Raw genomic sequence first — 27,648 nt, forward strand, 5'->3', positions numbered from 1 at the left:
TCACATCCAACAGCTTGACAGATCCCATCGCTACTCCGGTCCATTGTATCTTGCATTTATCTAGTTCTAAATGCTCAACTTCAAATGAGACCTTTACAACTGTGCATTGAGAAGCAATGTTCCCAATGGAAAGACAATTGGGAACACAAGCTCTCACCACACAAGCCAAGCAGTCCCTTATGTGGCGGTGCTGGAATAGCAACTTACTGAAGGGAATCTCCTTTTTCCAAGACCTTCTAAAACAGACACATGTCACAGATGCTTCCTTGACAGGATAGCGATCTCAAGAGAAAAATGATGGTGTCTTAGAGTGAGAATCAATTTGGAAGTTAGTTTTGTTTTTCCCTGTCTGGCATTCCTCACTCATCCCTTTTATCATGGTTCAGGGTTCATTTGAATGCTAGTTTGAAAACTAGAAATTCATGAATTCCATAAATTACAGGTTGCTGACCTGGACCTATGGGTTCTGAGTTCCAAAGACCACTTAGCACGCAATAAATGATTTGTCCCTTGAAATCTGGGTGGATTAGATGGGAGAAGGCAGGTTGTAACTTACTGATTGGGTTGTAGGTAGGTACCAGTTTCTGAAGGTAGCAAATAGCTGTGTTCTTTGCCCCAGTAAAGCCTGTGTATGATACAATGTATTTACATGCGATTGTGTGCACTATGAACAAGTGTAGTGTTTTTCAGAGTCAGGCTCATTTAATTATGTCTGTATTGGTTCAGGCACATTCTGAGCAGCTAGATCTGCAACTTCTATAATTTCGTCAGTCTGTTCGGGAGGCTGGCGTAGATTACAATTGACGAGTAGTGTATTGAAATGAAACATCCAAGTAATGTGGTTTTCCCGTAATTCCCTTTTTGTGCTAGATCAATATATCTAGTGTGTTGAATTTGTTTAGTGACTACAAATTGAAACGTCCTTGTTTAAAAAATAAATAAAATATTATATTTTTTATTTTTACCTATTTCAGTATTTACCTAGTTTTCCGCATTATCAAAAACTCAGTTAAAATGTTTACTTTTTTCTCGTACCTTATAATAATGTGCCCGTTTCTCTAGAGCGCGGTTAAATGTTATGGGTGTTGTTTTCTCTTTCATGGTGTATATTTAATTGGTCTATCTGGATTGGTCAGCTTGGCAAACACCAATCTGGCAATGGAATAAATGAACCAAATCCTACTTGAAGCTTAGGGTCACTAACTTAGATGCTTTCAGGGTTGCATCAGTATGGCAACTTTCTAGGGTGAAAGTGGTTTGCAGTATTATGTTCAGTGTTCAAACACAAGCAGATCCATTTTACTTGTCTGCAAACTGTACTTTCCAGCCCTGTAGCAGACCAGCTTGGCTTCCTACATACAATATCTAATTAACTTTGTATCCTTTCAAATTACTCCTTTTTATTTTTCTTGGTGATTAAAATGTTTGCTTTATTGTGTTTGACTACCACCAAAGTAATTTCCTTTTTAAAGATGATTACACAGAGATACTTAGCAGACTGTGCCAAGTACCCTCTTAACTAGATTCTGAAGTCACCTGTTTATGATGGCTCTTTTTTCTTTTGGCACTATTTTCATACATGGGAGGGGAAGGGATATTTGACCATCACATGCTATATTTGATTAAACTTTCTTTAGAGATCTACTTGTCTTTCTCTGATGGTCACTCCTTGAAGTTGGTGTTAGTGACAGATAGGTGAATTGCAGCAATAAAGATTGTACGTGACCAATTATTTGGTTGACATTTGACTTGAACATTGAGTTCTATAGTTAAGTAGTTAAAATTGTAGTGAATACATTTGGTATTGAGTATCAACAAGTTAATTTTGAACTATTCTAACTAATTCCTGCTGAATTTTACCTTAGGTTGGAGAAGGGGAGAAACTGGTGCGGGCACTGTTTGCAGTCGCCAGAGAACTTCAGCCCTCTGTTATATTCATAGGTAAGAACTGATTGTTTGTAGGAATTACTATCTATTTCAGGGTAGGGTTTTTTACTGTCCATGGAAACATATACTTAATGTATAATTCATAAGCTATTAAATCTGATATTCGGAGGTGTATTTTTTTTTTTAAATTGTTTAGAAAGTAGGGTGTAGGGTTACCAACAGGCCATAATACCGGCATGATCAGTATACATTCTGAAAGTACTTTAAAATGTGTGGCTTGAGGGGTGAAAATGACAGATATTTTTTTTATAATATTCCTGATCCTCCTCTGCCATCCTTTGCACTCGAAATGTGAGGTCAGCTGACAGTGTGGTGGCTAACAAGATGGTTATGTTAGGGTTGAGGCCTGAGGTGGGTGGCCTAGACAAAACAGCGGCTGGACTGAAAGATTCCCATTGAGGCCCACCCAAACCATAGTGAACCTCAGCCCACGTACACTGGACTAGATTTTGCTGTTTCAGCGGATGGAGCCCAATGGTCCTTGGGGTGACACACAACCCTGAAGAGGGCTGTTCAAGCTTGGAGTCACTGCGCTGAGAAGGCCTTGCTTGATTAGCCCACTGGTGGAACCTGCCTTACAGGAAACTGCTGGGCTAAGGGTATCCGAGGGATACCCAGGTGGAGGTATGGGGCCTCCCTGGCGATTGAGAGAATCAGAAGGTGAGGCCTGCTCAGGGTAAGGAAAGGCAGGTGAAACTGCCAGAGGAGCTAAGGCCCCACCTCACCCCTCTTCTTCTTCTTCTTCTTTTTTTTTTTTTTTTTTCTCTTCTCACTGCAAGTGAGAAGATAGGAACCTGAACCACAGATAAGGTCTCTGAACGTGGGGAGACATTAGTCCGGTAACTAGGTAATTGGCGATTCTGAGGAGCTTGCGAACTGAGCCACGACCCGGACAGATCGCCAGGGCAGCTTGGCAGCCCTGCTAAGGTCCATTCCTCATGGGATCGTCCAGAAAGCTTAAAACCATTTCTGACACCCCTTGGCAGCACGGAGCGGTATGCTGCCTGGAGAAGAGAGGGGAGTTCCTTTGTGCTGGCTACCTGTGAATGATGCTTTATGCTGGAGAACCCCAAAACTTTGAGGTACTAACACAGTGAAAAGCTAGAGTTCTGCAAAGACCCTGTCTGCTCTTGATACCGGTGTCAGATTTCTAGTCCTCTGTAGCAAGTGGGCTGGGCTGTGGTCTACATATAACATTTATCAAACTGCAAGAGCCTGTGTTGTTGAGATATCCACCCAGCCCTGTTGTAACATGGAGTGTGAGGGCTGGGGTGGGATCTTCTTTGATGGAGAATCTCTCCTATGGAATTAATGTACTGACTGAGACCTCCTTGCATTGGCTTAAGGATCATGATGGGGGTGCTTGCCTTGGAGGATGTCTGTTATTTTAATAAAGAAGGTCTATAAACACTAGAAGCCAGTCCCAAGTGGGAGATCCCTGACAGTTGGTTGAGGCCTGAGACCTGCAACATTGGGAAGGACCAAAGGCTACACATGCACTGGCAAAGTTCGATAAATTCACAGCTTCTCCTGCAGCAGCTGCGAGATGCACCTGGTGGGGCCCTACGGGCCAGTGGCAGATTAAATGTGCGGATACTGCAGCCAACCTCCAGGCAATCCAGTCATCCCAATCTGCCCTGGAAAGCCAGATAGTGGATTTAAGGGTGGAGATTATTCTCCTTCACCCCATCAATCTCCGACAACAGAAATGTTGTCGGAGAGTGATGGGGCGGGTCTTGGTGCTGGAAGATAAGGCACATCGTAAAACCAAAGTGTCGAGGTTTCCGAACACTTCAAGAAAGAGTAGAAGATGACGAAAACATATATAGATGCAATAATCTTCAAAAACTAGGACTCTGAGGGGACAGAACCAAACCTGACGAATCCTGAAAAATTTGTGGAAGGCTGAATAAAATCCTGAATCCCTGAAGGGAAGCTCTTGCAGTGATTTGTCATGGAAAGGGGCTACAGATAGTGGACCCAGAAAACTCCGCTGGGTGCTCCCCCTTGCCCGATGATTGCAAAAATTCTCAATTGTAGGGACAGAGGCACAATCCTAGGACAGTCGAGTAAAGCTGAAAACTTGTTATTGCACCTGAATGATAATCTTTCCTGACTATTTAAGATCTGTACAAAAACAACATAAATATTTTGAAGCTATAAAGCAAAAACTCCAGGACATGAACCTCGAAAACATGCTGATTTTTCCAGCCAAACTCTAGTAATCCACAACTCAGTCCTACTTCTTTCAGACCCCAGAGGCGGCATGGACGTGGACGACAGAAAGGAAGGAACTTAAACATCATATCCTTTTACCCAAATCCCCAGCCAGGATTCATTTGACCATAGATGCCAACCACCCTGGAGGTTTACGAGGCCTGTATCAAGGTGCAGAATGAGATGTCGTGGGTTTTGGGGGGGGGGGTCACCTTGAATGGTCACTGCACTCATCTGGAACAGACAAGAGGCATCCCCTGGCTGACTTAGAAGAGGTGAGCCAGAGCTTGACTGACTACGATTCCCATGGACTATCAAATGAGAGGCTCCCACAACGAAGGCCTCCCCCTTACCCCTGACACAGTCATGCCAGAACTTACCAGTAGAATCGGGCAGAAGAGAATATAATTCATTATGACCTGAACTGGGTGGATTCACAATTTGACATGATCATAATGGCCTGATGCATGCCTGGCCAGAGGACAACCTTGGTGCTGGACTGGAATCCTGATTAGAAGGAGGTACATTACTAATGCTTTATATTGACTATCATGGTTTCTTTCAAAGGTTTTTGTTGGGTGACAGATGATTCAGGGACGGATGTGTGGGGTATGGGGCTGTTGGGAGGTGAGGTAAGTTAAGTGGAGCAACATAGTTCTAAGTATGTCACTCTGTTCATTTACTAAAGCAGCCAACAATACAGACTTAGGGGGTCATTCCTACCCTGGCGGTCTGAGACGGCCAGGGTAGGGGACGGAGGAAGCACCGCCAACAGGCTGGCGGTGCTTCTGGGGCTATTCTGACCGCGGCGGTAAAGCCGCGGTCAGAAAAGGGAAGCCGGCGGTTTCCTGCCGGCTTCCCGCTGCCCCTGTGAATCCTCCACGGCGGCGCTGCTTGCAGCGCCGCCATGGGGATTCCGACCCCCTTCCCGCCAGCCTGGTTCTGGTGGTTTTCACCGCCAGAACCTGGCTGGCGGGAACGGGTGTTGTGGGGCCCCTGGGGGCCCCACATTGATTTTCAGTGTCTGCTTGGCAGACACTGAAAATCGCGATGGGTGCAACTGCGGAGCCGGCTTCCTCGTTGCTGGTCGCCCGCCAGCCCAGTGGGAAAGACAGAATGACCGCCGCGGTCTTTCGACCGCGGTACGGTCTTCTGGCGGTTCCCGCCAGGCGGGCGGCAACCGCCACCCGCCAAGGTAGGAATGACCGCCATAGTTCTTTTCAACTGCATGGGGGACCGCTCATTTTCTTCACCTGAATTGCCAGGTGCCTAGAAACCTCAGGTGTCATTCTACCCTGGTTTTAAGCCCCTATTACCAGGTTTCTAGTTATATTCTGAAACCGTGATGGGCTGGACAACCTTTTTAAGAGGGCACAGTCTCAGATGTGCTAAGAGAATGGCTCCTGCTGTCCTCATGTTACAGGAAACACATTTGATGGGTACACAAGGTGTTTCTTCCTCAGACGGTTTGGGTATGACAGGATGACCATTGCAGGGTTTGCCATGAATTTCACAGAAGTTCCTTTGTAAGAGCTTTCCACTAGTGGTGTCAGCAGTCATCTCAGACTCTCAGTGGGAAATATGTAGGGTTATTGAAGGGAAATACTATAACCTAAACATTTACATGCCACCCCAAGTCCCTAAACCTGCACTGGGGTCAAAATTCCCAAAAGAACTAATCTCATAGAAGCGGACTTCAACACCTGTCCAACCCCTTACATAGCCATAACGGGGTAGGCGAGGGTGCTGGAAAATAGGATGACCTCGTTGACACTATTTGAAGACTGCAGAGTGTGGCATCTGCAAGGTACGGAATATACCCATACCTCAGCTGTGCACAAAACACTTTTCCGCATAGATGTTTTACTTCCTCCGATCCACCTCTAGATATACTCCGCACAGCTGGTTTGGCTATTTTGCCTAGATGGATTTCGGACCACACTCCCATCAGGATTAGACTGGGAGAGCCCACTGCAGGTGTGTGGGCAATTTGGGATCTTAATGCATGGTGCCTGGTAGATAATGATTGTTCAGGGTTCCACTCAGAGGAGTAGCAATCAGACTTTGAGACAAATAAAGGCTCTGTCAACTCACCAGACACTTTATAGGCAGCTGAAAAGACTAATGTACGGGAGGGACTAAAGACTATTTAATGTGCAAAGAAGAGAGAAACATCAGCACATAGTCAGTCTTGAAGCTAAGATCTTAGCGTTCGGATGCTGCTGCTTGTTTGACTTTTCTGCAGACCTTCATGGAATACTCTCTTGCTTTGTCCTACAAGATCTATCTGTTTGGGAAAGAAACAATCCCTGGCTAGTGGAAATACCATGTTCGGTGGCATGTGTAGCTACAGATACACATGCTGTGCATAGTCCGCCGTCTGGTGTTGGGTCGGAGTGTTACAAGTTGTTTTTCTTCGAAGAAGTCTTTTCGAGTCACGAGACCGAGGGACTCCTCCTACTTTGGTTCCATTGCGCATGGGCGTCGACTCCATGTTAGATTGTTTTTTTTCCGCCATCGGGTTCGGACGTGTTCCTTTTCGCTCCGTGTTTCGGGTCGGAAAGTTAGTCAGAATCAACGGAAAATTCGGAGGTATTGTTTCATTCGGTATCGGGTTAGATTAGAGTCGACACCGAATCCAGAAGAGCTCCGGTAGCCCTTCGGGGTAATTTCGATCGCCCGTCAGGGCCTGGTCGGCCCGACCGCGTGCAACATCAAGACCGAAGGAACGGACCCCGTTCCGATTCTGTCCTAAATGCCACAGTAAATATCCCTATACAGACCAACATTTGGTCTGTAACTTGTGCCTGTCACCTGAGCACAAAGAAGAGACGTGTGAAGCCTGTCGAGCGTTTCGGTCGAGAAAAACGCTCCGAGACCGAAGAGCCAGAAGGTTACAGATGGCGTCTACGCCGACAAGACAACAAAGGTTCGAGGAAGAGGGAGAAGAAGAAGCATTCTCCATCCACGAATCAGATTCGGAAGAATTCGACGTCGAAGAAACCGTGAGTAAGACGTCGAAACAAACATCACAGGGGAAACCAGACAAATCCCAGGGGACGCCACTGCCGACAGGCCATGGCTCAACCCATAAAGTAGATGACCGTCCATCGGCACCGAAGAAGGGCGAGACGGTGCCGAGATCGTCCGACTCAGGTCGAGACACGGGCACGCAGCAATCTCGGGACCGAGAAGGTGCCGCGGAAAAGGGTCGACACCGAGATAGCGGCACCGAAGCTGCTCGACACAGAGACAGCGGCACCGAAGCTGCTCGGCACAGAGATAGCGGCACCGAAGATGGTCGACACCGAGAGGGTGCGACGCCGAAAAAGAGGAAAATCTCGTTGGAGCCGAAAATAACAAAAGGCACGGTTTCGGTGCCAAAACGCCCAGCAACCGAACCGAAAGCCAGTTCCTACTCAGAGGAACAATCACTGTCCTCCCAACTTCAAAAACACAGGTTTGAGGAGGAATTACAAACAACAGCTGTAGATCACACGCAAAAGCGGATCTTTATACAAAGTGGGACAGGGAAGATCAGCACCCTTCCCCCAATCAGAAGAAAAAGGAAACTAGATTTCCAACAACAAGAAACAACACCACAAGCAAAAGTGGTGAAGAAGGTAACTCCACCACCGGCACCTCCTATATCACCGGCACAGACTCCGTCACAATCACCAGCTCATACCACCATGAGCCAAGATGACCAGGACGCATGGGATCTCTATGACGCCCCAGTATCGGACAATAGCCCTGAGTCGTACCCCACTAAGCCCTCACCACCTGAGGACAGTACAGCGTATGCTCAGGTAGTGGCTAGGGCAGCAGAGTTTCATAACGTATCGCTACATTCAGAGCCTATCGAGGATGACTTCCTTTTTAACACCCTGTCCTCCACCCATAGCAATTATCAAAGCCTTCCTATGCTCCCTGGAATGCTAAGGCACGCTAAACAAATCTTTAAGGAGCCAGTTAAAAGCAGAGCAATAACCCCAAGGGTGGAGAAGAAATACAAGGCACCACCCACAGACCCTGCTTTTATTACATCACAACTGACACCAGATTCAGTTGTCGTAGGAGCAGCTCGTAAAAGAGCCAACTCGCACACATCAGGCGACGCACCACCTCCAGACAAGGAGAGTCGAAAGTTTGATGCAGCCGGGAAAAGGGTTGCAGTACAAGCTGCAAATCAGTGGCGCATCGCCAACTCGCAGGCACTCCTAGCGCGATATGACAGAGCCCATTGGGACGAGATGCAGCATCTCATCGAACACCTCCCAAAAGAATTCCAAAAACGGGCAAAACAAGTGGTTGAAGAAGGACAGAACATTTCCAACAACCAAATCCGTTCTTCTATGGATGCAGCAGATACAGCTGCAAGAACAATAAATACTGCTGTAACAATAAGGAGGCACGCATGGCTGCGCACATCCGGCTTCAAACCCGAGATACAGCAGGCAGTGCTTAATATGCCGTTCAATGAACAACAATTGTTTGGCCCAGAAGTGGACACTGCAATTGAAAAATTAAAGAAAGACACTGATACAGCTAAAGCCATGGGCGCACTCTATTCCCCGCAGGGCAGAGGCACATTTGGCACATTTCGTAAAACCACTTTCAGAGGAGGGTTTTGAGGTCAAGCCACACAAGCCAGCACCTCACAAACAACACCGCCTACCTACCAGGGACAATACCAAAGGGGAGGCTTTCGAGGCCAATACAGAGGGGGCCAATTCCCAAGAAACCGGGGAAAATTTCAAGGTCCGAAAACCCCTCAAAACAAGCAGTGACTCACAGGTCACTCAACCCCTTCACACAACACCAGTGGGGGGAAGACTAAGCCAGTTCTACAAATCTTGGGAGGAAATAACAACAGACACTTGGGTCTTAGCAATTATCCAACATGGTTATTGCATAGAATTTCTCCAACTCCCTCCAAACGTCCCACCGAAAACACACAATATGTCAAAACAGCATTTAGACCTTCTAGGACTAGAAGTTCAGGCATTACTGCAAAAAGACACAATAGAATTAGTACCAGGTCCACAAAAGAACACAGGAGTTTACTCACTGTACTTTCTAATACCCAAAAAAGACAAAACTCTAAGACCAATATTAGATCTCAGAACACTAAACACCTACATCAAATCAGACCACTTTCACATGGTGACGTTACAAGACGTAATCCCACTGCTGAAACAGCAAGACTACATGACAACATTAGATCTAAAGGATGCGTATTTCCATATACCGATACATCCCTCGCACAGGAAATACCGAAGGTTCGTATTCAAAGGAATACACTACCAATTCAAAGTGTTGCCATTCGGAATAACAACAGCGCCAAGAGTCTTTACAAAGTGTCTAGCAGTAGTAGCTGCACACATCAGAAGGCAGCAAATACACGTGTTCCCGTACCTAGACGATTGGCTAATCGAGACCAACTCGCTAACAAAGTGTTCACACCACACAGATTATGTTATACAAACCCTTTACAAGCTGGGTTTCTCCATCAACTATGCAAAGTCACACCTTGTGCCGTGTCAAACACAGCAATACTTAGGAGCGACAATCAACACAACAAAAGGGATAGCCACTCCAAGTCCACAAAGGGTTCAACATTTTCACAAGGTGATACAAGCCATGTATCCAAATCAAAAGATACATGCAAAAATGGTATTAAAACTCCTAGGCATGATGTCCTCATGCATAGCCATTGTCCCAAACGCAAGATTGCACATGCGGCCCTTACAACAGTGCCTAGCATCACAATGGTCACATGCACAGGGTCAACTTCTAGATCTGGTGTTGATAGACCGCCAAACATACATCTCGCTTCTATGGTGGAACAGTACAAATTTAAACAAAGGGCGGCCTTTCCAAGACCCATTGCCACAATACGTGATAACAACAGATGCTTCCATGACAGGGTGGGGAGCACACCTCAATCAACACAGCATCCAAGGACAATGGGACGTACATCAAAGAAAGTTTCATATAAATCACCTAGAACTGTTAGCAGTATTTCTAGCATTGAAAGCATTCCAACCCATGATATCCCACAAATACATTCTTGTCAAAACAGACAACATGACGACAATGTATTATTTAAACAAACAGGGGGGGACACACTCGACACAGTTGTGTCTCCTAACACAAAAAATATGGCATTGGACAATTCACAACCACATTCGACTAGTAGCACAATTTATTCCAGGGATCCAGAACCAGCTAGCAGACAATCTCTCTCGGGATCACCAACAGGTCCACGAATGGGAAATTCACCCCCAAATCCTGGACAATTACTTCCAAATTTGGGGAACACCTCAAATAGATCTATTTGCAACAAAAGAAAACGCAAAATGCCAAAACTTCGCATCCAGGTACCCACACCGGCAATCCCAAGGCAATGCTCTATGGATGAATTGGTCAGGGATATTTGCGTACGCTTTTTCCCCTCTCCCTCTCCTTCCATATCTGGTAAACAGATTGAGTCAAAACAAACTCAAACTCATACTGATAGCACCAACATGGGCAAGACAACCTTGGTATACCACACTACTAGACCTGTCAGTAGTACCTCATGTCAAACTACCCAACAGGCCAGATCTGTTAACACAACACAAACAGCAGATCAGGCATCCAAACCCTGCATCGCTGAATCTAGCAATTTGGCTCCTGAAATCCTAGAATTTGGACACTTGAACCTCACACAAGAATGTATGGAGGTCATAAAACAAGCTAGAAGGCCATCCACTAGACACTGCTATGCAAGTAAATGGAAAAGATTTGTTTGTTACTGCCATAATAATCAAGTCCAACCATTGCATGCATCTCCAAAAGATATAGTAGCATATTTACTACATCTACAAAAAGCAAATCTAGCTTTTAATTCCATAAAAATACATCTCGCAGCAATATCTGCTTACCTGCAGATTACTCTTTCAACTTCCCTATTCAGAATACCGGTCATTAAAGCGTTTATGGAGGGCCTAAAGAGAATAATACCACCAAGGACACCACCTGTTCCTTCATGGAACCTCAACATTGTCTTGACAAGGCTCATGGGTCCACCTTTCGAACCCATGCATTCTTGTGAAATGCAATACTTAACGTGGAAAGTTGCATTTCTCATTGCCATTACATCTCTAAGAAGAGTAAGTGAAATTCAGGCATTTACTATACAAGAATCATTTATTCAAATACACAAAAATAAGGTAGTTCTAAGAACCAACCCAAAATTCTTACCAAAGGTCATCTCACCGTTCCACTTAAATCAATCAGTAGAATTGCCAGTGTTCTTTCCACAGCCAGACTCAATAGCTGAAAGAGCACTACATACATTAGACATCAAAAGAGCACTAATGTACTACATTGACAGAACAAAACTAATTAGGAAAACAAAACAACTATTTATTGCATTTCAAAAACCTCATACAGGAAATCCAATATCAAAACAAGGTATAGCTAGATGGATAGTTAGGTGCATCCAAACCTGCTATCTTAAAGCAAAGAGACAGCTGCCTATTACACCAAAGGCACACTCAACCAGAAAGAAAGGTGCTACCATGGCCTTTCTAGGAAATATTCCAATGAACGAAATATGTAAGGCAGCAACATGGTCTACGCCTCACACATTTACTAAGCACTACTGTGTAGACGTGTTATCTGCACAACAAGCCACAGTAGGTCAAGCTGTACTAAGAACTTTATTTCAAACTACTTCCACTCCTACAGGCTGAACCACCGCTTTTTAGGGAGATAACTGCTTACTAGTCTATGCACAGCATGTGTATCTGCAGCTACACATGCCACCGAACGGAAAATGTCACCCAGTGTACATCTGTTCGTGGCATTAGTCGCTGCAGATTCACATGCGCCCACCCGCCTCCCCAGGAGCCTGTAGCCGTTTGGAAGTAATCTTCAACATTTGTACATTTGTAAATATATTACTTTAACATTCATTTTGTACATACTTAGTCATTCCATTGCATGGGCACTATTACTAACATACACAACTCCAACCTCACCCTCTGCGGGGAAAACAATCTAACATGGAGTCGACGCCCATGCGCAATGGAACCAAAGTAGGAGGAGTCCCTCGGTCTCGTGACTCGAAAAGACTTCTTCGAAGAAAAACAACTTGTAACACTCCGACCCAACACCAGACGGCGGACTATGCACAGCATGTGAATCTGCAGCGACTAATGCCACGAACAGATGTACACTGGGTAAGTGACATTTTCCTTCTGTGTCATTAGAAGAGATTGAGAAGGCTATGAGTGATATAACTTCAGAGAAAAACACCTGGGCCGGAGGCTTTCCAGTGGAGTATTCTATCAAGTCACTTGAGATTATTGCTCTGAACTTGCTGGATATATCCAATGAGTTGGGGGGAAAAAAGGTCTTGCATCCTCACTCCCCAACCCTCCTCCCTGACTCCTCCATTTCAATTCTTTCTATTTTTTTAATTTTTAATTTTGTATTATTTTCATCATGCAAAATAAACAGACCAGTGACAACAGATATATACGGAGCATCTGTGGTATAAGAACAGCATGATCTTCGTTTTTGGGGCGTATACATGTATAAACGTGTGTCAGGAGCTATTGGTTCATTACAGTAACAGTCATAACACAACATGAAGGTCAACAAAAAACAGCTTCATTACCACTTAATCACAGAAGAAACAAATAAAATTGGTAATTGATAGTGGCATTCTCCTTCTTCTCAGTCTTTCACCCACTATACCGCTGTTGGAGACTACACACTACTATAGTGCTACCATCATGGACGTCCACTATCTCCGCCCGAAGAGCATGGTAGCAAGGGGGCTCCTAAAATACTCAACAGGGGAGGCGCACTGAAGTGTATCAATTGTAGGGGGATCTGAACTAAACCCGAGAGCTCTTCTTTGTATGTAAGGAGGTCTTATAGTAGAACTTCTCAATCTGATGCTATGGAAACCCTGCACAAACCCTCTGCCCTGCCCTAACTCAGCAATGCATCAGTATTGTATACCCGGAAGAGCTGGGGCCTTCCAGTGCAGGGCAGTGGTGCCGTAGTCTAGCAATACGGCAAGATCGATAAAGCGGTTAGACGCCTTTGCGCTCTTTGGGTATTTGAAAAGGCCAAGCAAGGAGCACTCAATGGTGCATACACGGGTCAATCAATTCAGTCAGTCAACCAAAATGTATAAAGCATGGTTTATCACCCATGGGATCTCAAGGTGCTAGCTGGGGAACGCGGCTCAGTCGGAGAGCAAGGTCTCAATGTTCTTCCTGAACTGACCCAGGGATGGGGACTGCCTGAGGTGGAGCGACATCGAATTCCAGGTTTGCGTGGTGAGGTAGAACAGAATTGACGGTCCCTCTGTCAATTCTGTTGCTGCTCCGGCTATATCATTCTAGAATTCTTTCACCACGGGCAATTCTAGAACATATGGGCCAGATCTGCAAGAGGGCTCTGGCACTGGGGGATGCAGAACAGGAACCAAACATTTTGTGGAGGGATGCTGGCGTAAGATAAGCCCTGTGCAGTATGTTATGTTGGATATACTGGAATTTAACCTTTTGCAATATTTTGCTGGGATACAGTAGTGCCTTCTCACTTTCCTTATTTGTAAATTCCCTACACACATCCTGCTCCCAACATCTGCGAGTTAATATCACAGGAGGATCTCGCCTATATAGCGATCCTCCTTGAGGATGGCCGTCCCCTAAATCGATATGCCTCATAACGCCCCATCTTGATGATAAATACAGAGGTCAAGATTTTACAAAAATACTGGCACATAGGCTTCATGTCCTCGCTAATCCAGCCTGACCAAAGTGGCTTTATGCACAGCTGTAGCACCAGTCATTATAATTGACGAGTTCAGGTGCCATTGTCCGAACTCCACCGAATCAAAGATCTGTGCACTTTCTTACTGAAAAAGCAATTTTGGAAAGGCGTTCAATTCTCTTGACTGGTCTTTTCTGGAAGGAGTCTTGAAACAAATAAGATTCGCTACCGGTTCCAGAACTACGTCAATATCCTTTACTCAGAACCTGCTGGCATAGTTTTGGCCTCATTTGCAATTAGGAGAGGGACCACACAGGGTTGTCTGCTGTCCCCACTCCGCTTTGCTCTAACTATAGAGCCCCTGATCTGTCTGATTTGATGCAATGCGCAGCTGTGGTGGGTCTAGTAGTGGGAGGGTTTGCGAATGGCAGCATTGCACTGTATACAGATATTTGGTAGAGACTTCTAGTTGCAGATTCCTTACCTTAAAATTTCCCTCAGGCGTCAGTCTGGATCAGGAGGCTTTTCTTGAGCAGTACCTCTGTGCGCCGTCAGGTAGCATCGGTCAGCTCTGCATCCTTAATCGGCATCATGCGTGTTGAATATGAAATCGCTGGCCTATATAGGCGCCACCCTGGTGCAATGACATCAGTTGTCTTTTTGTCCACGCTAGCCAGCGCGGACCTGAAGAAGAGCTACCCCTCAGTCACTTTTTGACAGTTTTTTGACAGTTGTTTTTTTTTTCTTTCTTTTTGTAGTGTTTTTGAGTGTTGACACTCGTGGTGCGTCGAGATGTCACGTAAGACCGGGTTCGAGCCCTGCCGATCCTGTCATCGGGTGATGTCTGTGATGGATCCGCATCACGTGTGCTCTGGTGGCTGGAGCGCAACCACAACCTGATGTTGTGCTTAGAGTGCTGGGCCATGAATACGAAAGCTTTGAGGGGGTGGTCCCTAAAGCTCATTGCGACTCGGCGTTCAGCTCTGCATCGCTCTCGATCTTGGTCCGGAGGAAGATCCTGCGAATTGTCGCAGAGCCCTCATTGTTAATCGTCTCACGCCAAGTCCTGAGGATGGTTGGGTAAGTTGAGGCGCAAAAAGAAGTTGAACAAGCGTTCTTCATCTTCACCCCATCAATTGGCTGACAATACAAGGGAAAAGGAGCGTCCTCATTCCAGACCTCTGTCCTCTGAGCCTGTGTCTGGTTCAACTCTGCACCTCCCCAAGTTTCCGGGAGCAGGAGCGACCCCTTCCCAACTCCGTGAGTTTTATTAGGCCATGCACCTCATACTTGTGCAGTCCGACTCTGCTGAAGCAGCTTCGGGACCTGCGGGCTCATCAGGGACCTCTCAGGTTCCGTGCTAGTGGTTTTGGCCTCTACTCCGGGTAGCACCCAAGGATCTCTTCCTGGATCCGAACTGGGGCTGGTCGTACCACCTCGACCTTCCCAGACACAGGTTCCGATGTTAATGCTCCCAACGCTGCCCAGGCCCCCATTTGGTGTTAATCCCAACCACATTGCCAACCCTGACAGTCGGACCGGTGACGCACACCTCCAACTTCAACAGGGCCCTTGTTCCTTAGCTTGTATCCTGACCCTTAATCTCTTGGGTTGGGGTACAGTGAGCATTGGAAGCGGTCGCTGGACCCTTTGGGATACCAGCTGGAACATCCTATGGACTGGCAGATGGACCTGGGTCAGGCCAGTGGCCTGGACACTTTCCTGATACTGGCATGCTTTCTACTTGGTGGTGGTGAGAAGAGCGCCCAAGATCCTGGGCCTCGAGTTGTCTTCAGTGGCAGTCAGGACAACTCCTGACAGAGGTGCTTGAGCGTTGGCCTTCCACTTCTGAGCCCCTTTTGCCCTTTAATGAAGCCCTCACTGATGTCCTGCTGGGGACCTGGTCCAAATTCTGCACAGGGGCTCCTTTGAACAGGCCGATCCGCTACTGCCATAGACCTGCTCTAAATGACCGAGTGTTCCTGATGCAACACCCAACCCCTGAAAGCTTGGTTATCCAAGCCTACATGCTACCAGGTGCTCTCTCTTCCCCACCCCTGGGTAGGGAATGCAAGGGGCTGAATCAGCTTGGTTAGAGTTTTTCTTCATCCATCCTGTCATTGCGGTCTGTGTACAATTCATGCCATTTGGGCCGTTACACCCACACTTTATGCAACACGGTTGAGCAGGTGCTGCCACAGGTCCCTGGGGAGGCCTGGACCATTCTCTCCCAAGCTGTTGATAAAGGATGAGACACAGTGAAGTTCACAATGTGACATGGGCTGGATATGACTGACACACTAGGCAGATAGGTTGCATTGACGGTGGCTTTGAGGCACCATTCCTGGTTGAGGATTTCTGGCCTTTCCGGGATGTCCAGTCCCCTCTTAAGAATGTGCCATTTGATGACATCCATCTCTTGAGAGACAAAGCAGACTCTGCACTCGAGTGCTGTAAGGAGTCCTGGGCTACTCCAGGTCCTTAGGTCTTGGAGCTGCCACTCCCTCCCCTCAATCTGCTTTTCGGCCCTTTTGTGGCTACGGAAGGAGCGCCCAGCCATGTTCGTTCACCTCCAGCCACCGTGCTGCACATGGTGCCCACCCTCTGTGAGGCTAGGGACGTGGGATCCAACGTCCTCATGGATCGGGGAAACAGTGGTCTAGCCCCCCCTTTTGCAGCAGCCTCCAAATCTCCCATATCTGATGCTTACCCATCAGGGACCAGTTGCAGGCAAGATTCACCATCACCTTCCCCTCTGGCAGTCCATCACATCTGAGAGGTTGTTTTAGCAAATAGTCCGAAGGGGCTATTGCCTCCCCTTCGAGACTACTCCTTTTCCATGCCACCATCCTGTGATCAGTTGACCGAGGATCACCTGGCACTTCTCTGCATGGAGGTTACCGCTCTCTTGGCCAACAAAGCCAACGACCAGGTCCCTGTGCCAAAAGTAGGTCATGGTTATTACTTCCATTCATTTCTGGTGTCCAAAAAGGACAAGGGCCTCTGCCCTATCCTAGAACTTCAGACCCTCAATCTCTTCCTCAGGAAGGAGAAGTTAAAAGTGCTCACTCTGGCACACGTTCTATTTGCCCTTGACCCAGGAGACTGGATGGTAGCGTTGGACTTGAAGGATGCCTATTTTTCCATATTCTCATCCTGCTGGCCCACATACGTTACATGAGATTCACAGTAGGCCACGAGCATTTTCAGTTCACTGTGCTCCCCTTTGGCCTTACCATGCCCCTCAGGTGTTCACCAAGGGTGATGATGGTGGTTGCAGCTCATCTGTGCAGATCAGGTGTTTGTCTTCCCCCATCTCAGCGACTGGCTGTTGAAGGCGGGCTCACGCCAGGCTGTCATCTCCCACCTCCAGATTATGGCGGATAAAGGTTTATTTCCAACAGTCGCAATAATTGTGGAAAGAGACATAGCATAGAAATTGTAGTTACCAAAACACCCCCACACTGACTGAATGTTGCACAACGACGGACAGATGTGTGATGTAGATGGAACCCATTTACAGGGCAAGAGGCTGTCCAGGGACAGCTTGTAATATTTGGGGCGTTGATGGAAATATTACTGTCTCACCAATGGATAAAGTGATGCATGTTGGGAAATGTATGAGTGGGTGCTTATGGCAACAAGGATATTATATGTACTGGATGCTGTAATGTGTTTTCTTCCTAAAAACAATAACATTGATTTATTTTTAAAAATAAACATTTTTCTCAAACTGACTTAATGAGCCAGGGCTGATAGTAAAAGAAAAGAAAGACAGCAAAATTGTGTTAAAATTAATACAGACAATTTTAGATGAGGTCCTATTTAAGGATTCTGTCTGAGCCTTTTCTAAATCATAAAATATGAACAAATAGCTGATATTCACTACGAAAGGTGGCAACCCTAATGGGGAAGGTAAATATCAACTGTGATTTGTTTGCATTTAAACTTCAATGGAAATCATGAGCTCATGTTCAAAGGTTTATTTTCTCAGCATCATTCCACTGTTTTTCCAATCCTTTTGAGCGGTATTGGGTAAGTCACATGTCTAAGATGGTATTCTCTGCTCTCAAACTCTTGTACAACTGAAAGTATTGCTAAGACAAAACACAACACAAGAGACGGCTGCACAGAGAATTGTTAATTGCATGACTGAATAAAGCAATAAAAGTAGTTTTAGTAAATTACTACAATGGAAAGTGTTAGAAATAGGGTCTCTAGTTGGCAGAGTATACACCCTTGTCCAAGTAGGGACCACAATCCTAGTCAGGGTAAGTCACACACAGTCCAAATTATCCTGTGCCCACCCTCTGGTAGCATGGCACTGAGCAGTCAGGCTGAACTTAGAAGGCAGTATGTAAAGTATTTGTGCAATAAATCATGCAAGAACATAGTGAAAACACCACAGAAATATACTACATAGGTTTAGAAAAATATGAGCTATTTATCTGAATGAATTATGGTCAAAACGATCAAGATTTGATAAGTACAAGTTGAAATAGCTCTTATGGAATAAGAAGAGTCTTAAAAGGCAACAATTGTTTCTTGTGTGCACAAAGTATCTGGTATGCATCAAAATCACATGCACGGAGAACGCAGAGGAGGAGATGGGGGTGTGCGTCAGATTTCTGGGTGCACACAGACAATACGTCGATACTTTTCCACGTGGCAAGGACTTTGCGTTGAATTCCGGCACACAGGCTTGAATCCTTTTTGCGATGCGGGGTCTTTTGACGCCAATGGATGTTGCGTGGAAATCCTGGGCGTGCTGGACAAGGTCACAGATGCTGCGTCGATCAGTGGACAGTGGGGTGGAGTTTGTCGCTGGCTCTGTGTTGATCTCCATTCTGGGAGCCGGGCTGCGTCATTCCGGAGCAGCAGTGCAGTCATTCTTTCACCGCTAGGCAGGCTGTGCGTCGATTCCAGCAGGCTGTATGTCGATTTTCGCCGCATGAGGAGTTCCTTGAAGAGAAGAAATCTTTTTGGCCCTGAGACTTTAGGAAACAGAAGGCAAGCTCAAAGCAAGCCCTTGGAGAGCACTTCTCAGCCTAGCCAGAGGCCAGCAAGGCAGCAGGGCAACAGCATGGCAGCAGTCCTTCACAGCAAAGCAGTCCAGGTGAGTCCTTTGGGCAGGCAGGCAGCTCATCTTGGCATGTTGCTGGATCTGGTTCAAACTGTCTGTCCCAGGAAGTGTAAGTTGGTGGGGTAAGGGACCCAGTTTATATATCCAAAAGTGCCTTTGAAGTGGGGGAGACTGCAAAGTGTGGTTTTGAAGTGCACATGTTCCCTTTCAGTACAGCCCTGTCTGCCAGGGTCCCAGTAGAAGGGTTGGGAGTCCATTGTGTGAGGGCAGGCCCCTGTCCTTTGAAATGTAAGTGTCAGGCTCTCCATCCTTCCAGCCCAGGGAGGCCCATTCAGTATGCAGATGTGTGCAGGTGTGACTGAGCATCCTGTGTTTATGGTTGTCTCGGTGAAATGCACAAGGCAGCTGTCAACCAGCCTTGCCCAGATGTGGATTAGAGACAGTCTGTAAGGCACAGAAGGATTTTAAGTGCAGAGAAATGCTCACTTTCTAAAAGTGGAATTTCTAAAATAGTAATACAAAATCCAACCTCACCAGTCAGCAGGATTTTGTATTGCCATTCTGGCCATACTAAATATGACCTGTCTACTCCTTTCTAATCAGAACTTACCACTCAAACAGAATATGAGGGTAGCCCTAATGTTAGCCTATGAAAGGAGCAGGCCTCACAGCAGTGGAAAACGAATTTAGGAGTTTTCCACTACCAGGACATATAAAACACACAGGTCTAGGTCCTGCTATTTGCGTACACAGCACCCTGCCTTATGGGTTACCTAGGGCCTACCTTAGGGGTGACGTATGTGTAGAAAAAGGGAGTTTAAGGCTTGGCAAGTATTTTTAAATGCCACATCTCAGTGGCAGTGAAACTGCACTCACAGGTCTTGCAATGACAGGCCTGAGACATGGTTAAGGGGCTACTTATGTGGGTGTCACAATCAGTGCTGCAGACCCACTAGTAGCATTTAACTTTCAGGCCCTGGACACATGCAGTGCACTTTACTAGAGACTTACAAGTAAATTAAATATGCCAGTTGGGTACGAGCCAATGTTACCATGTTTTAAGGGAGAGAGCATATGCACTTTAGCACTGGTTAGCAGTGGTAAAGTACGCAGAGTCCTAAAACCAGCAAAAACAGTGTCAAAAAGTGGAGGGAGGCAAGCACAAAGCTGGGGGTGGCCACCCTAAGGCTGTCAGGTCTGACCTAAAGGGAGAAGGAACCAGTGGCCTTCTTGTCACTGTAGAACCATTGAGTTATTTTTGATGAACACCTGCGCCATGAGTGACATCAGCATTCCCAAGTTTGGGAGATTTTATTCTTTCTTGAAGAGATACAGGATATGTGATGGGTTTTAAGTCTGATATTCCAGATCAGTGAACCTATTAAAACTCCAGCTTTCCACCTAGAAACTCACAAGGTCTCCAGGACTGTGTTTGCTGTGGCAATACTTTGACTATACCTTGCTTTTCTTAGGAGGAGTGAAGGGACACTTGTAAAGACAAATAGTCAAGTTTCTGTACATTAAAGTATACTGATTTTCTGACCTATAGATCTGAATAAAATCTATGTATTATTTATAACCTGTGAAAGTAAAAGAACAATGGTGCTTGATTTGATGAAGCCATTTTAAAGAAAGAAAGCACGGGTAGTAAAAGTACTATAGCACTGTTCATGCACAAATTGGTTCATTAAGTAATTGAGTGCAGTTCAAAAGTTCTCATTATCTGTATACGTGCAGACTTAACTTTATTGTTGTGGATGAGCCAAGGACAAGGAGATCAAATAATGCAAAAATACTATACAATTAGCAATGGTAAATTTGGGATTTAACTCCTACGCTCCTGATTTTTTTGGTAGCTGCTTAATTTGCACGGGCAAGTGTATGCGTGCTTCTTTCTCTGGTGTAAGGTAAAATGTTCTTATACAGCCTTGCTAGTACTACTGAAGATGCTGATTGATGAATTTTGTGTTATTTTTTTAAATATAGAACCAATCTAACCTCCCTGTGACCTTTGCAGGAGAAGCTGGAAAACACATCTATCTGTCAAGAAAATGTTAACATTGTTAAACTACTAGTTAAGATGCACATTTACACCCACAGCCCCCCTAGGAGCAGGGATCTCTTGAGCAGGAAGGCCCACCCATTCGTGGGTTGAATGTCAAAAGAACTAGGGGAAGATCATAAGATCATATAAAGGTGGCCCAAGAATCTGTCACAAGACTATTGCAAATGCTGAGACCTAGTTCTCCTTTATGGGATTTTCATTGATAGTCACAATTATGGCATTGTCTGTCCAAGCATGTGTGATACGATAGCACTTTTAATATACATGCACATGTATAAATATATATGCGTGTGCTTATATTTGTATGTCTGTATATTACATATTTTGCTGTTTCTTTTGGACAAAATGCAGTATTAGATTTCATAAGGAATGGTGAAATAAGGGAAATATTTCACAAACATGTGAATTACATGTTTCATCGTCATAATGACAGCCCCTAAACCAACCTATACAGCTTTAACATTGTCAGTGCTACTATGATTATGCGGCATGGGAGGGCTAAATGAAGATGCATAGTTGAGGTGAAAAAATGCAAATCATGTGGCACATTCTTTTTGCAATCGCAACAGTATTTTGGGTGAAATCTGCAAGTTTTGCAAATGATGGGGCAAATCCAATAAATCCATCACTGTGCTGAAACGCTGCAGAAACGGAATCGGCTGAATATTCTGACCTTAATCATTTCCCTTTGTTTTATTAACCATTTATGCAGAATGTCATATATAATTAAGTATTTACCACATAAAGAGCAGATTTGACAAAGTTGTTTCTAGCTGATATGTATGAAAACATCAACCGAGAATGTACTGCATGTTTTGCATTTTTTTGCCTCTTAGCTTGGATGCCCTTGCTGCATAATGTGGTCCTAAGTGCTCCATAATCCTAGTAGCAGAGACATTGATAACGCTGTGCAAAATGTTGTGTGGATGCCATCCTGGTGAAGCCACATTTTACTGGGAAACATGAAATATTTTCCATATTGATCCCCTATGATATTAGTTTTGATACAACTGTGTTTTGTACAATAAAAGCATACGTTATATGTGTGTGTATTTATATATATATATATGTTCGATGGCATGTGTAGCTGCAGATACACATGCTGTGCACATCCCGCCATCTGGTGTTGGGCTCGGAGAGTTACAAGTTGTTTTTCTTCGAAGAAGTCTTTTCGAGTCACGAGACCGAGGGACTCCTCCCATTTCGGCTCCATTGCGCATGGGCGTCGACTCCATCTTAGATTGTTTTTTTTCCGCCATCGGGTTCGGACGTGTTCCTTTTCGCTCCGTGTTTCGGGTCGGAAAGTTAGTTAGAATCTCGGAAAAATCGTCGGTATTGTTTGCGTTCGGTATCGGGTTAGTTACAACAGATCGACACCGACTTTTGAAGAGCTCCGGTGGCCCTTTGGGTTTTTTTCGATCCCCCGTCGGGGCCTTGTCGGCCCGGCCACGTGTCTCTTCAAGGCTGATGGAACGGACCCCATTCCGCTTCTGCCCAAAATGCCATAACAAGTATCCATATACAGATCAGCATCTGGTCTGTAACTTGTGTTTGTCGCCGGAACACAAGGAAGATACTTGTGAAGCCTGGCGAGCGTTTCGGTCCAGGAAGACACTAAGAGACCGAAGAGCAAGGAGACTGCAAATGGCGTCTGCGCCGACAGGACAAGAGCGTTTCGAGGAGGAGGAAGAAACATTCTCCATCCAGGAATCGGACTCGGATGAGATCGATCCCGAAGAAACGCCGAAAACCGTGAGTAAGACATCGAAACACAAAACTCACGAAAAAACCACTAAAGCCCTGGGGACGCCACCGCCAACAGGCCATGGCTTAACCCGAAAAATAGGTGACCGATCATCGGCACCGAAAAAGGGCACGCTGGTGGCAAAGTCATCCGACTCCGGTCGAGATACCGCCACACAGCAATCTCGGGCCCGAGATAGTGGCTCCGAGCAGGTTCGGCACCGAGATAGCGGCACCGAAATGGGTCGGCACCGAGATACCACGACGCCGAAAGTAAAGAAGGTTTCGTCGGAACCGAAAAAAGCAGCTGAAAAGGTTTCGATACCGAAACATCCGGCCTCGGACCCGAAAACAAGTTCCTACACTGAGGAACAAGTACTGTCCACACAAATGAAGACACATAGATTTGGACAGGAATTGGAAACAATAGAGCCAGACTATACACAAAGAAGGCTCCATATCCAAAAAGAAACAGGGAATATCAGTACTCTCCCTCCGATTAAAATGAAACGCAAACTTGCCTTTCAAGAAAAAGACAAGCAGCCACAGGCAAAGGTGGCTAAACAAGTAACCCGACCACCATCTCCACAATGCTCTCCGCAACCATCACCAGTAGCCACTCCACCAATGATGCAATCCCCAACTCATACAGGAATGAGTCAAGATGACCCTGACGCATGGGACCTTTATGACGCACCAGTGTCAGATAATAGTCCTGAATGTTATCCAGCTAGACCGTCGCCACCAGAGGATAGTACAGCCTACGCACAGGTGGTGTCGAGAGCAGCGGCATTTCATAATGTCAGCCTGCATGCTGAGCCCATTGAAGACGACTTTCTTTTTAACACACTGTCGTCCACACACAGCCAGTATCAAAGTCTTCCTATGCTACCCGGAATGCTAAAACACTCCAAACAAGTGTTTGAAGAGCCTGTAAAAGGAAGGGCCATTACTCCAAGAGTGGAGAAAAAATATAAACCGCCACCAACAGACCCCGTGTACATCACACAACAGCTAACACCGGACTCAGTTGTAGTAGGGGCAACGCGCAAAAGAGCGAACTCACATACTTCAGGAGATGCACCACCTCCAGATAAAGAAAGTCGAAAATTCGACGCAGCAGGCAATAGGGTGGCGGCACAGGCAGCAAACCAGTAGCGTATTGCCAATTCACAGGCTTTGTTGGCCAGATACGATAGGGCCCATTGGGACGAAATGCAACACTTTATAGAACATTTGCCCAAGGAGTTCCAAAAGAAAGCGCAGCAGGTAGTAGAAGGAGGACAAAGTATCTCCAACAATCAGATCCGGTCAGCAATGGATGCTGCAGACACAGCTGCTAGAACTGTCAACACAGCAGTAACAATAAGGAGACATGCATGGCTGCGTACATCAGGATTTAAACCAGAAATACAGCAAGTTGTGATGAATATGCCATTCAACGGACAGCAGTTGTTTGGGCCGGAGGTGGGCACTGCGATCGAAAAACTTAAGAAAGACACTGACATGGGCAAAGCCATGGGCGCACTCTACTCCCCACAGAGCAGAGGCAATTTCGAAAAAAACAGTTTAGAGGGGGGTTTCGAGGACAAAGCACAGAACCCACAACCTCACAAACAAGACCCACTTACCAGAGCCAGTATCAGCGGGGAAGTTTTCGGGGACAATATAAAGGGGGACAATTCCAAAAGAATAGAGGAACGTTCCAAAGTCCCAAAACTCCTCAAAACAAGCAATAACTTCCAAGTCACACATCCCCAACACATAACATCTGTGGGGGGGAGACTAACCAAGTTTTACAAACATTGGGAGGAAATAACAACAGACACTTGGGTCCTAGCAATTATCCAGCATGGTTATTGCATAGAATTTCTCAAATTCCCTCCAAACGTCCCACCGAAAACACACAATATGTCAAAACAACATATAGATCTTCTAAGACTAGAAGTTCTGGCCTTGCTACAAAAAGAAGCAATAGAATTAGTACCAAACCAACAGAAAGGGACAGGAGTTTACTCTCTGTACTTTCTCATACCCAAAAAAGACAATAGTTTGAGACCTATACTAGATCTCAGAACATTAAATACATACATCAAATCAGATCACTTTCACATGGTGACATTACAGGACGTAATCCCACTGCTCAAAAAACAAGACTACATGACAACACTAGACCTAAAGGATGCATATTTCCATATACCGATACATCCTTCACACAGAAAGTACCTAAGGTTTGTATTCCAAGGGGTACATTACCAGTTCAAAGTGTTGCCATTCGGAATAACAACTGCGCCAAGAGTTTTTACAAAATGCCTAGCAGTAGTAGCTGCACATATCAGAAGGCAGCAAATACATGTGTTCCCGTACCTAGACGATTGGTTAATCAAAACCAACACGCTAAAACGGTGTTCACAACACACGAGGTACGTCATAGAAATCCTCCACAATCTAGGTTTCTCAATCAACTACACAAAGTCACACCTTCTGCCGTGTCAAACACAGCAATACTTAGGGGCGACAATCAACACAGCAAAAGGGATTGCCACTCCAACCCACAAAGGGTTCAAGCATTTCACAATGTAATAAAGACCATGTATCCAAAACAAAAGATACAAGTCAAAATGGTGATGAAACTACTAGGCATGATGTCCTCATGCATAGCCATTGTCCCGAACGCAAGGTTGCACATGCGGCCCTTACAAAAAGTGCCTAGCATCACAATGGTCACAAGCACAGGGTCAACTTCTAGATCTGGTGTTGATAGACCGCCAAACATACACCTCGCTTCAATGGTGGAACAGTATAAATTTAAACCAAGGGCGGCCTTTCCAAGACCAAGTGCCACAATATGTAATAACAACAGATGCCTCCATGATAGGGTGGGGAGCACACCTCAATCAACACAGCATCCAAGGACAATGGGACACTCAGCAAAAACAGTTTCACATAAATCACTTAGAACTATTGGCAGTATTTCTAGCGCTAAAAGCATTTCAACCCCATAATAAGCCACAAAGACATTCTTGTCAAAACAGACAACATGACAACAATGTATTACCTAAACAAACAGGGAGGGACACACTCAACACAGTTGTGTCTCCTGGCACAAAAAATATGGCATTGGGCGATTCACAACCACATTCGCCTAATAGCACAATTTATTCCAGGAATTCAGAACCAGTTAGCAGACAATCTCTCTCGGGATCACCAACAGATCCACGAATGGGAAATTCACCCCCAAATACTAAACAAATACTTCCAAAATTGGGGAACACCACAAATAGATCTATTTGCAACAAAGGAAAACGCAAAATGCCAAAACTTTGCATCCAGGTACCCACAAGATCAGTCTCAGGGCAATGCGTTATGGATGAGTTGGTCAGGGATATTTGCTTACGCTTTTCCCCCTCTCCCACTCCTTCCATATCTGGTAAACAAATTGAGTCAAAACAAACTCAAACTCCTACTGATAGCGCCAACATGGGCAAGACAACCTTGGTACACAACACTACTAGACCTCTCTGTAGTGCCTCATGTCAAACTACCAAACAGACCAGATCTGTTAACACAACACAAACAACAGATCAGACATCCAGATCCAGCATCACTGAATCTAGCAATTTGGCTCCTGAAGTCCTAGAATTCGGACACTTAGACCTTACACAGGAATGTATGGAGGTCATAAAACAAGCTAGAAAACCTACCACTAGACATTGCTATGCAAATAAGTGCAAAAGATTTGTTTATTACTGCCATAATAATCAAATTCAACCCTTACACGCATCTGCCAAAAACATCGTAAGTTACTTACTACATTTGCAAAAGTCAAAGCTAGCTTTCTTTTCCATAAAGATACATCTTACCGCAATTTCAGCTTACCTGCAAATTACGCACTCAACCTCACTATTTAGGATACCAGTCATAAAAGCGTTTATGGAAGGTCTAAAGAGAATTATACCACCAAGAACACCACCAGTTCCTTCATGGAACCTCAACATTGTCTTAAACACGACTCATGGGTCCACCTTTTGAGCCCATGCACTCTTGTGAAATGCAATACTTAACATGGAAAGTTGCATTTTTAATTGCCATCACATCTCTAAGAAGAGTGAGTGAAATTTGAATTTCCATTTACCATACAAGAACCATTTATTCAAATACACAAGCATAAAGTAGTTCTACAGACAAATCCCAAATTTTTACCAAAAGTTATATCACCGTTCCACTTGAATCAAACAGTAGAATTACCAGTGTTCTTCACACAGCCAGACTCTGTAGCTCAAAGAGCACTACATACATTAGACATCAAAAGAGCGTTAATGTACTACATTGACAGAACAAAACTAATTCGAAAAACAAAACAATTATTTGTTGCTTTCCAAAAACCTCATACAGGTAATCCAATTTCTAAACAAGGCATTGCTAGATGGATAGTTAAGTGTATTCAAACCTGCTATCTTAAAGCAAAGAGAGAACTGCCTATTACACCAAAGGCACACTCAACCAGAAAGAAAGGTGCTACCATGGCCTTTCTAGGAAACATTCCAATGACCGAAATATGTAAGGCAGCTACATGGTCTACGCCTCATACATTTACCAAACACTACTGTGTAGATGTGTTAACGGCACAACAAGCCACAGTAGGTCAAGCAGTACTACGAACATTGTTTCAAACAACTTCAACTCCTACAGGCTGAACCAACGCTTTTGGGGAGATAACTGCTTACTAGTCTATGCGCAGCATGTGTATCTGCAGCTACACAAGCCATCGAACGGAAAATGTCACTTACCCAGTGTACATCTGTTCGTG

At 45.2% G+C, this 27,648-nt stretch overlaps 1 protein-coding gene across 4 annotated transcripts in view; it reads left to right on the forward strand.

The window, feature by feature from the left end:
• Positions 1-27,648, forward strand: part of SPAST (spastin) — a 465,871-nt gene that overhangs the window by 209,195 nt on the left and 229,028 nt on the right. For all 4 annotated transcript variants that reach the window (XM_069235003.1, XM_069235001.1, XM_069235002.1 and 1 more), the window contains one exon: positions 1,866-1,941. In XM_069235003.1, coding sequence (XP_069091104.1) covers positions 1,866-1,941 — 76 coding nt within the window. The remainder of the gene's footprint in view (positions 1-1,865; positions 1,942-27,648) is intronic.

Source organism: Pleurodeles waltl, chromosome 5 (assembly GCF_031143425.1).
Source record: "Pleurodeles waltl isolate 20211129_DDA chromosome 5, aPleWal1.hap1.20221129, whole genome shotgun sequence".
Lineage (NCBI taxonomy): Eukaryota > Metazoa > Chordata > Amphibia > Caudata > Salamandridae > Pleurodeles > Pleurodeles waltl.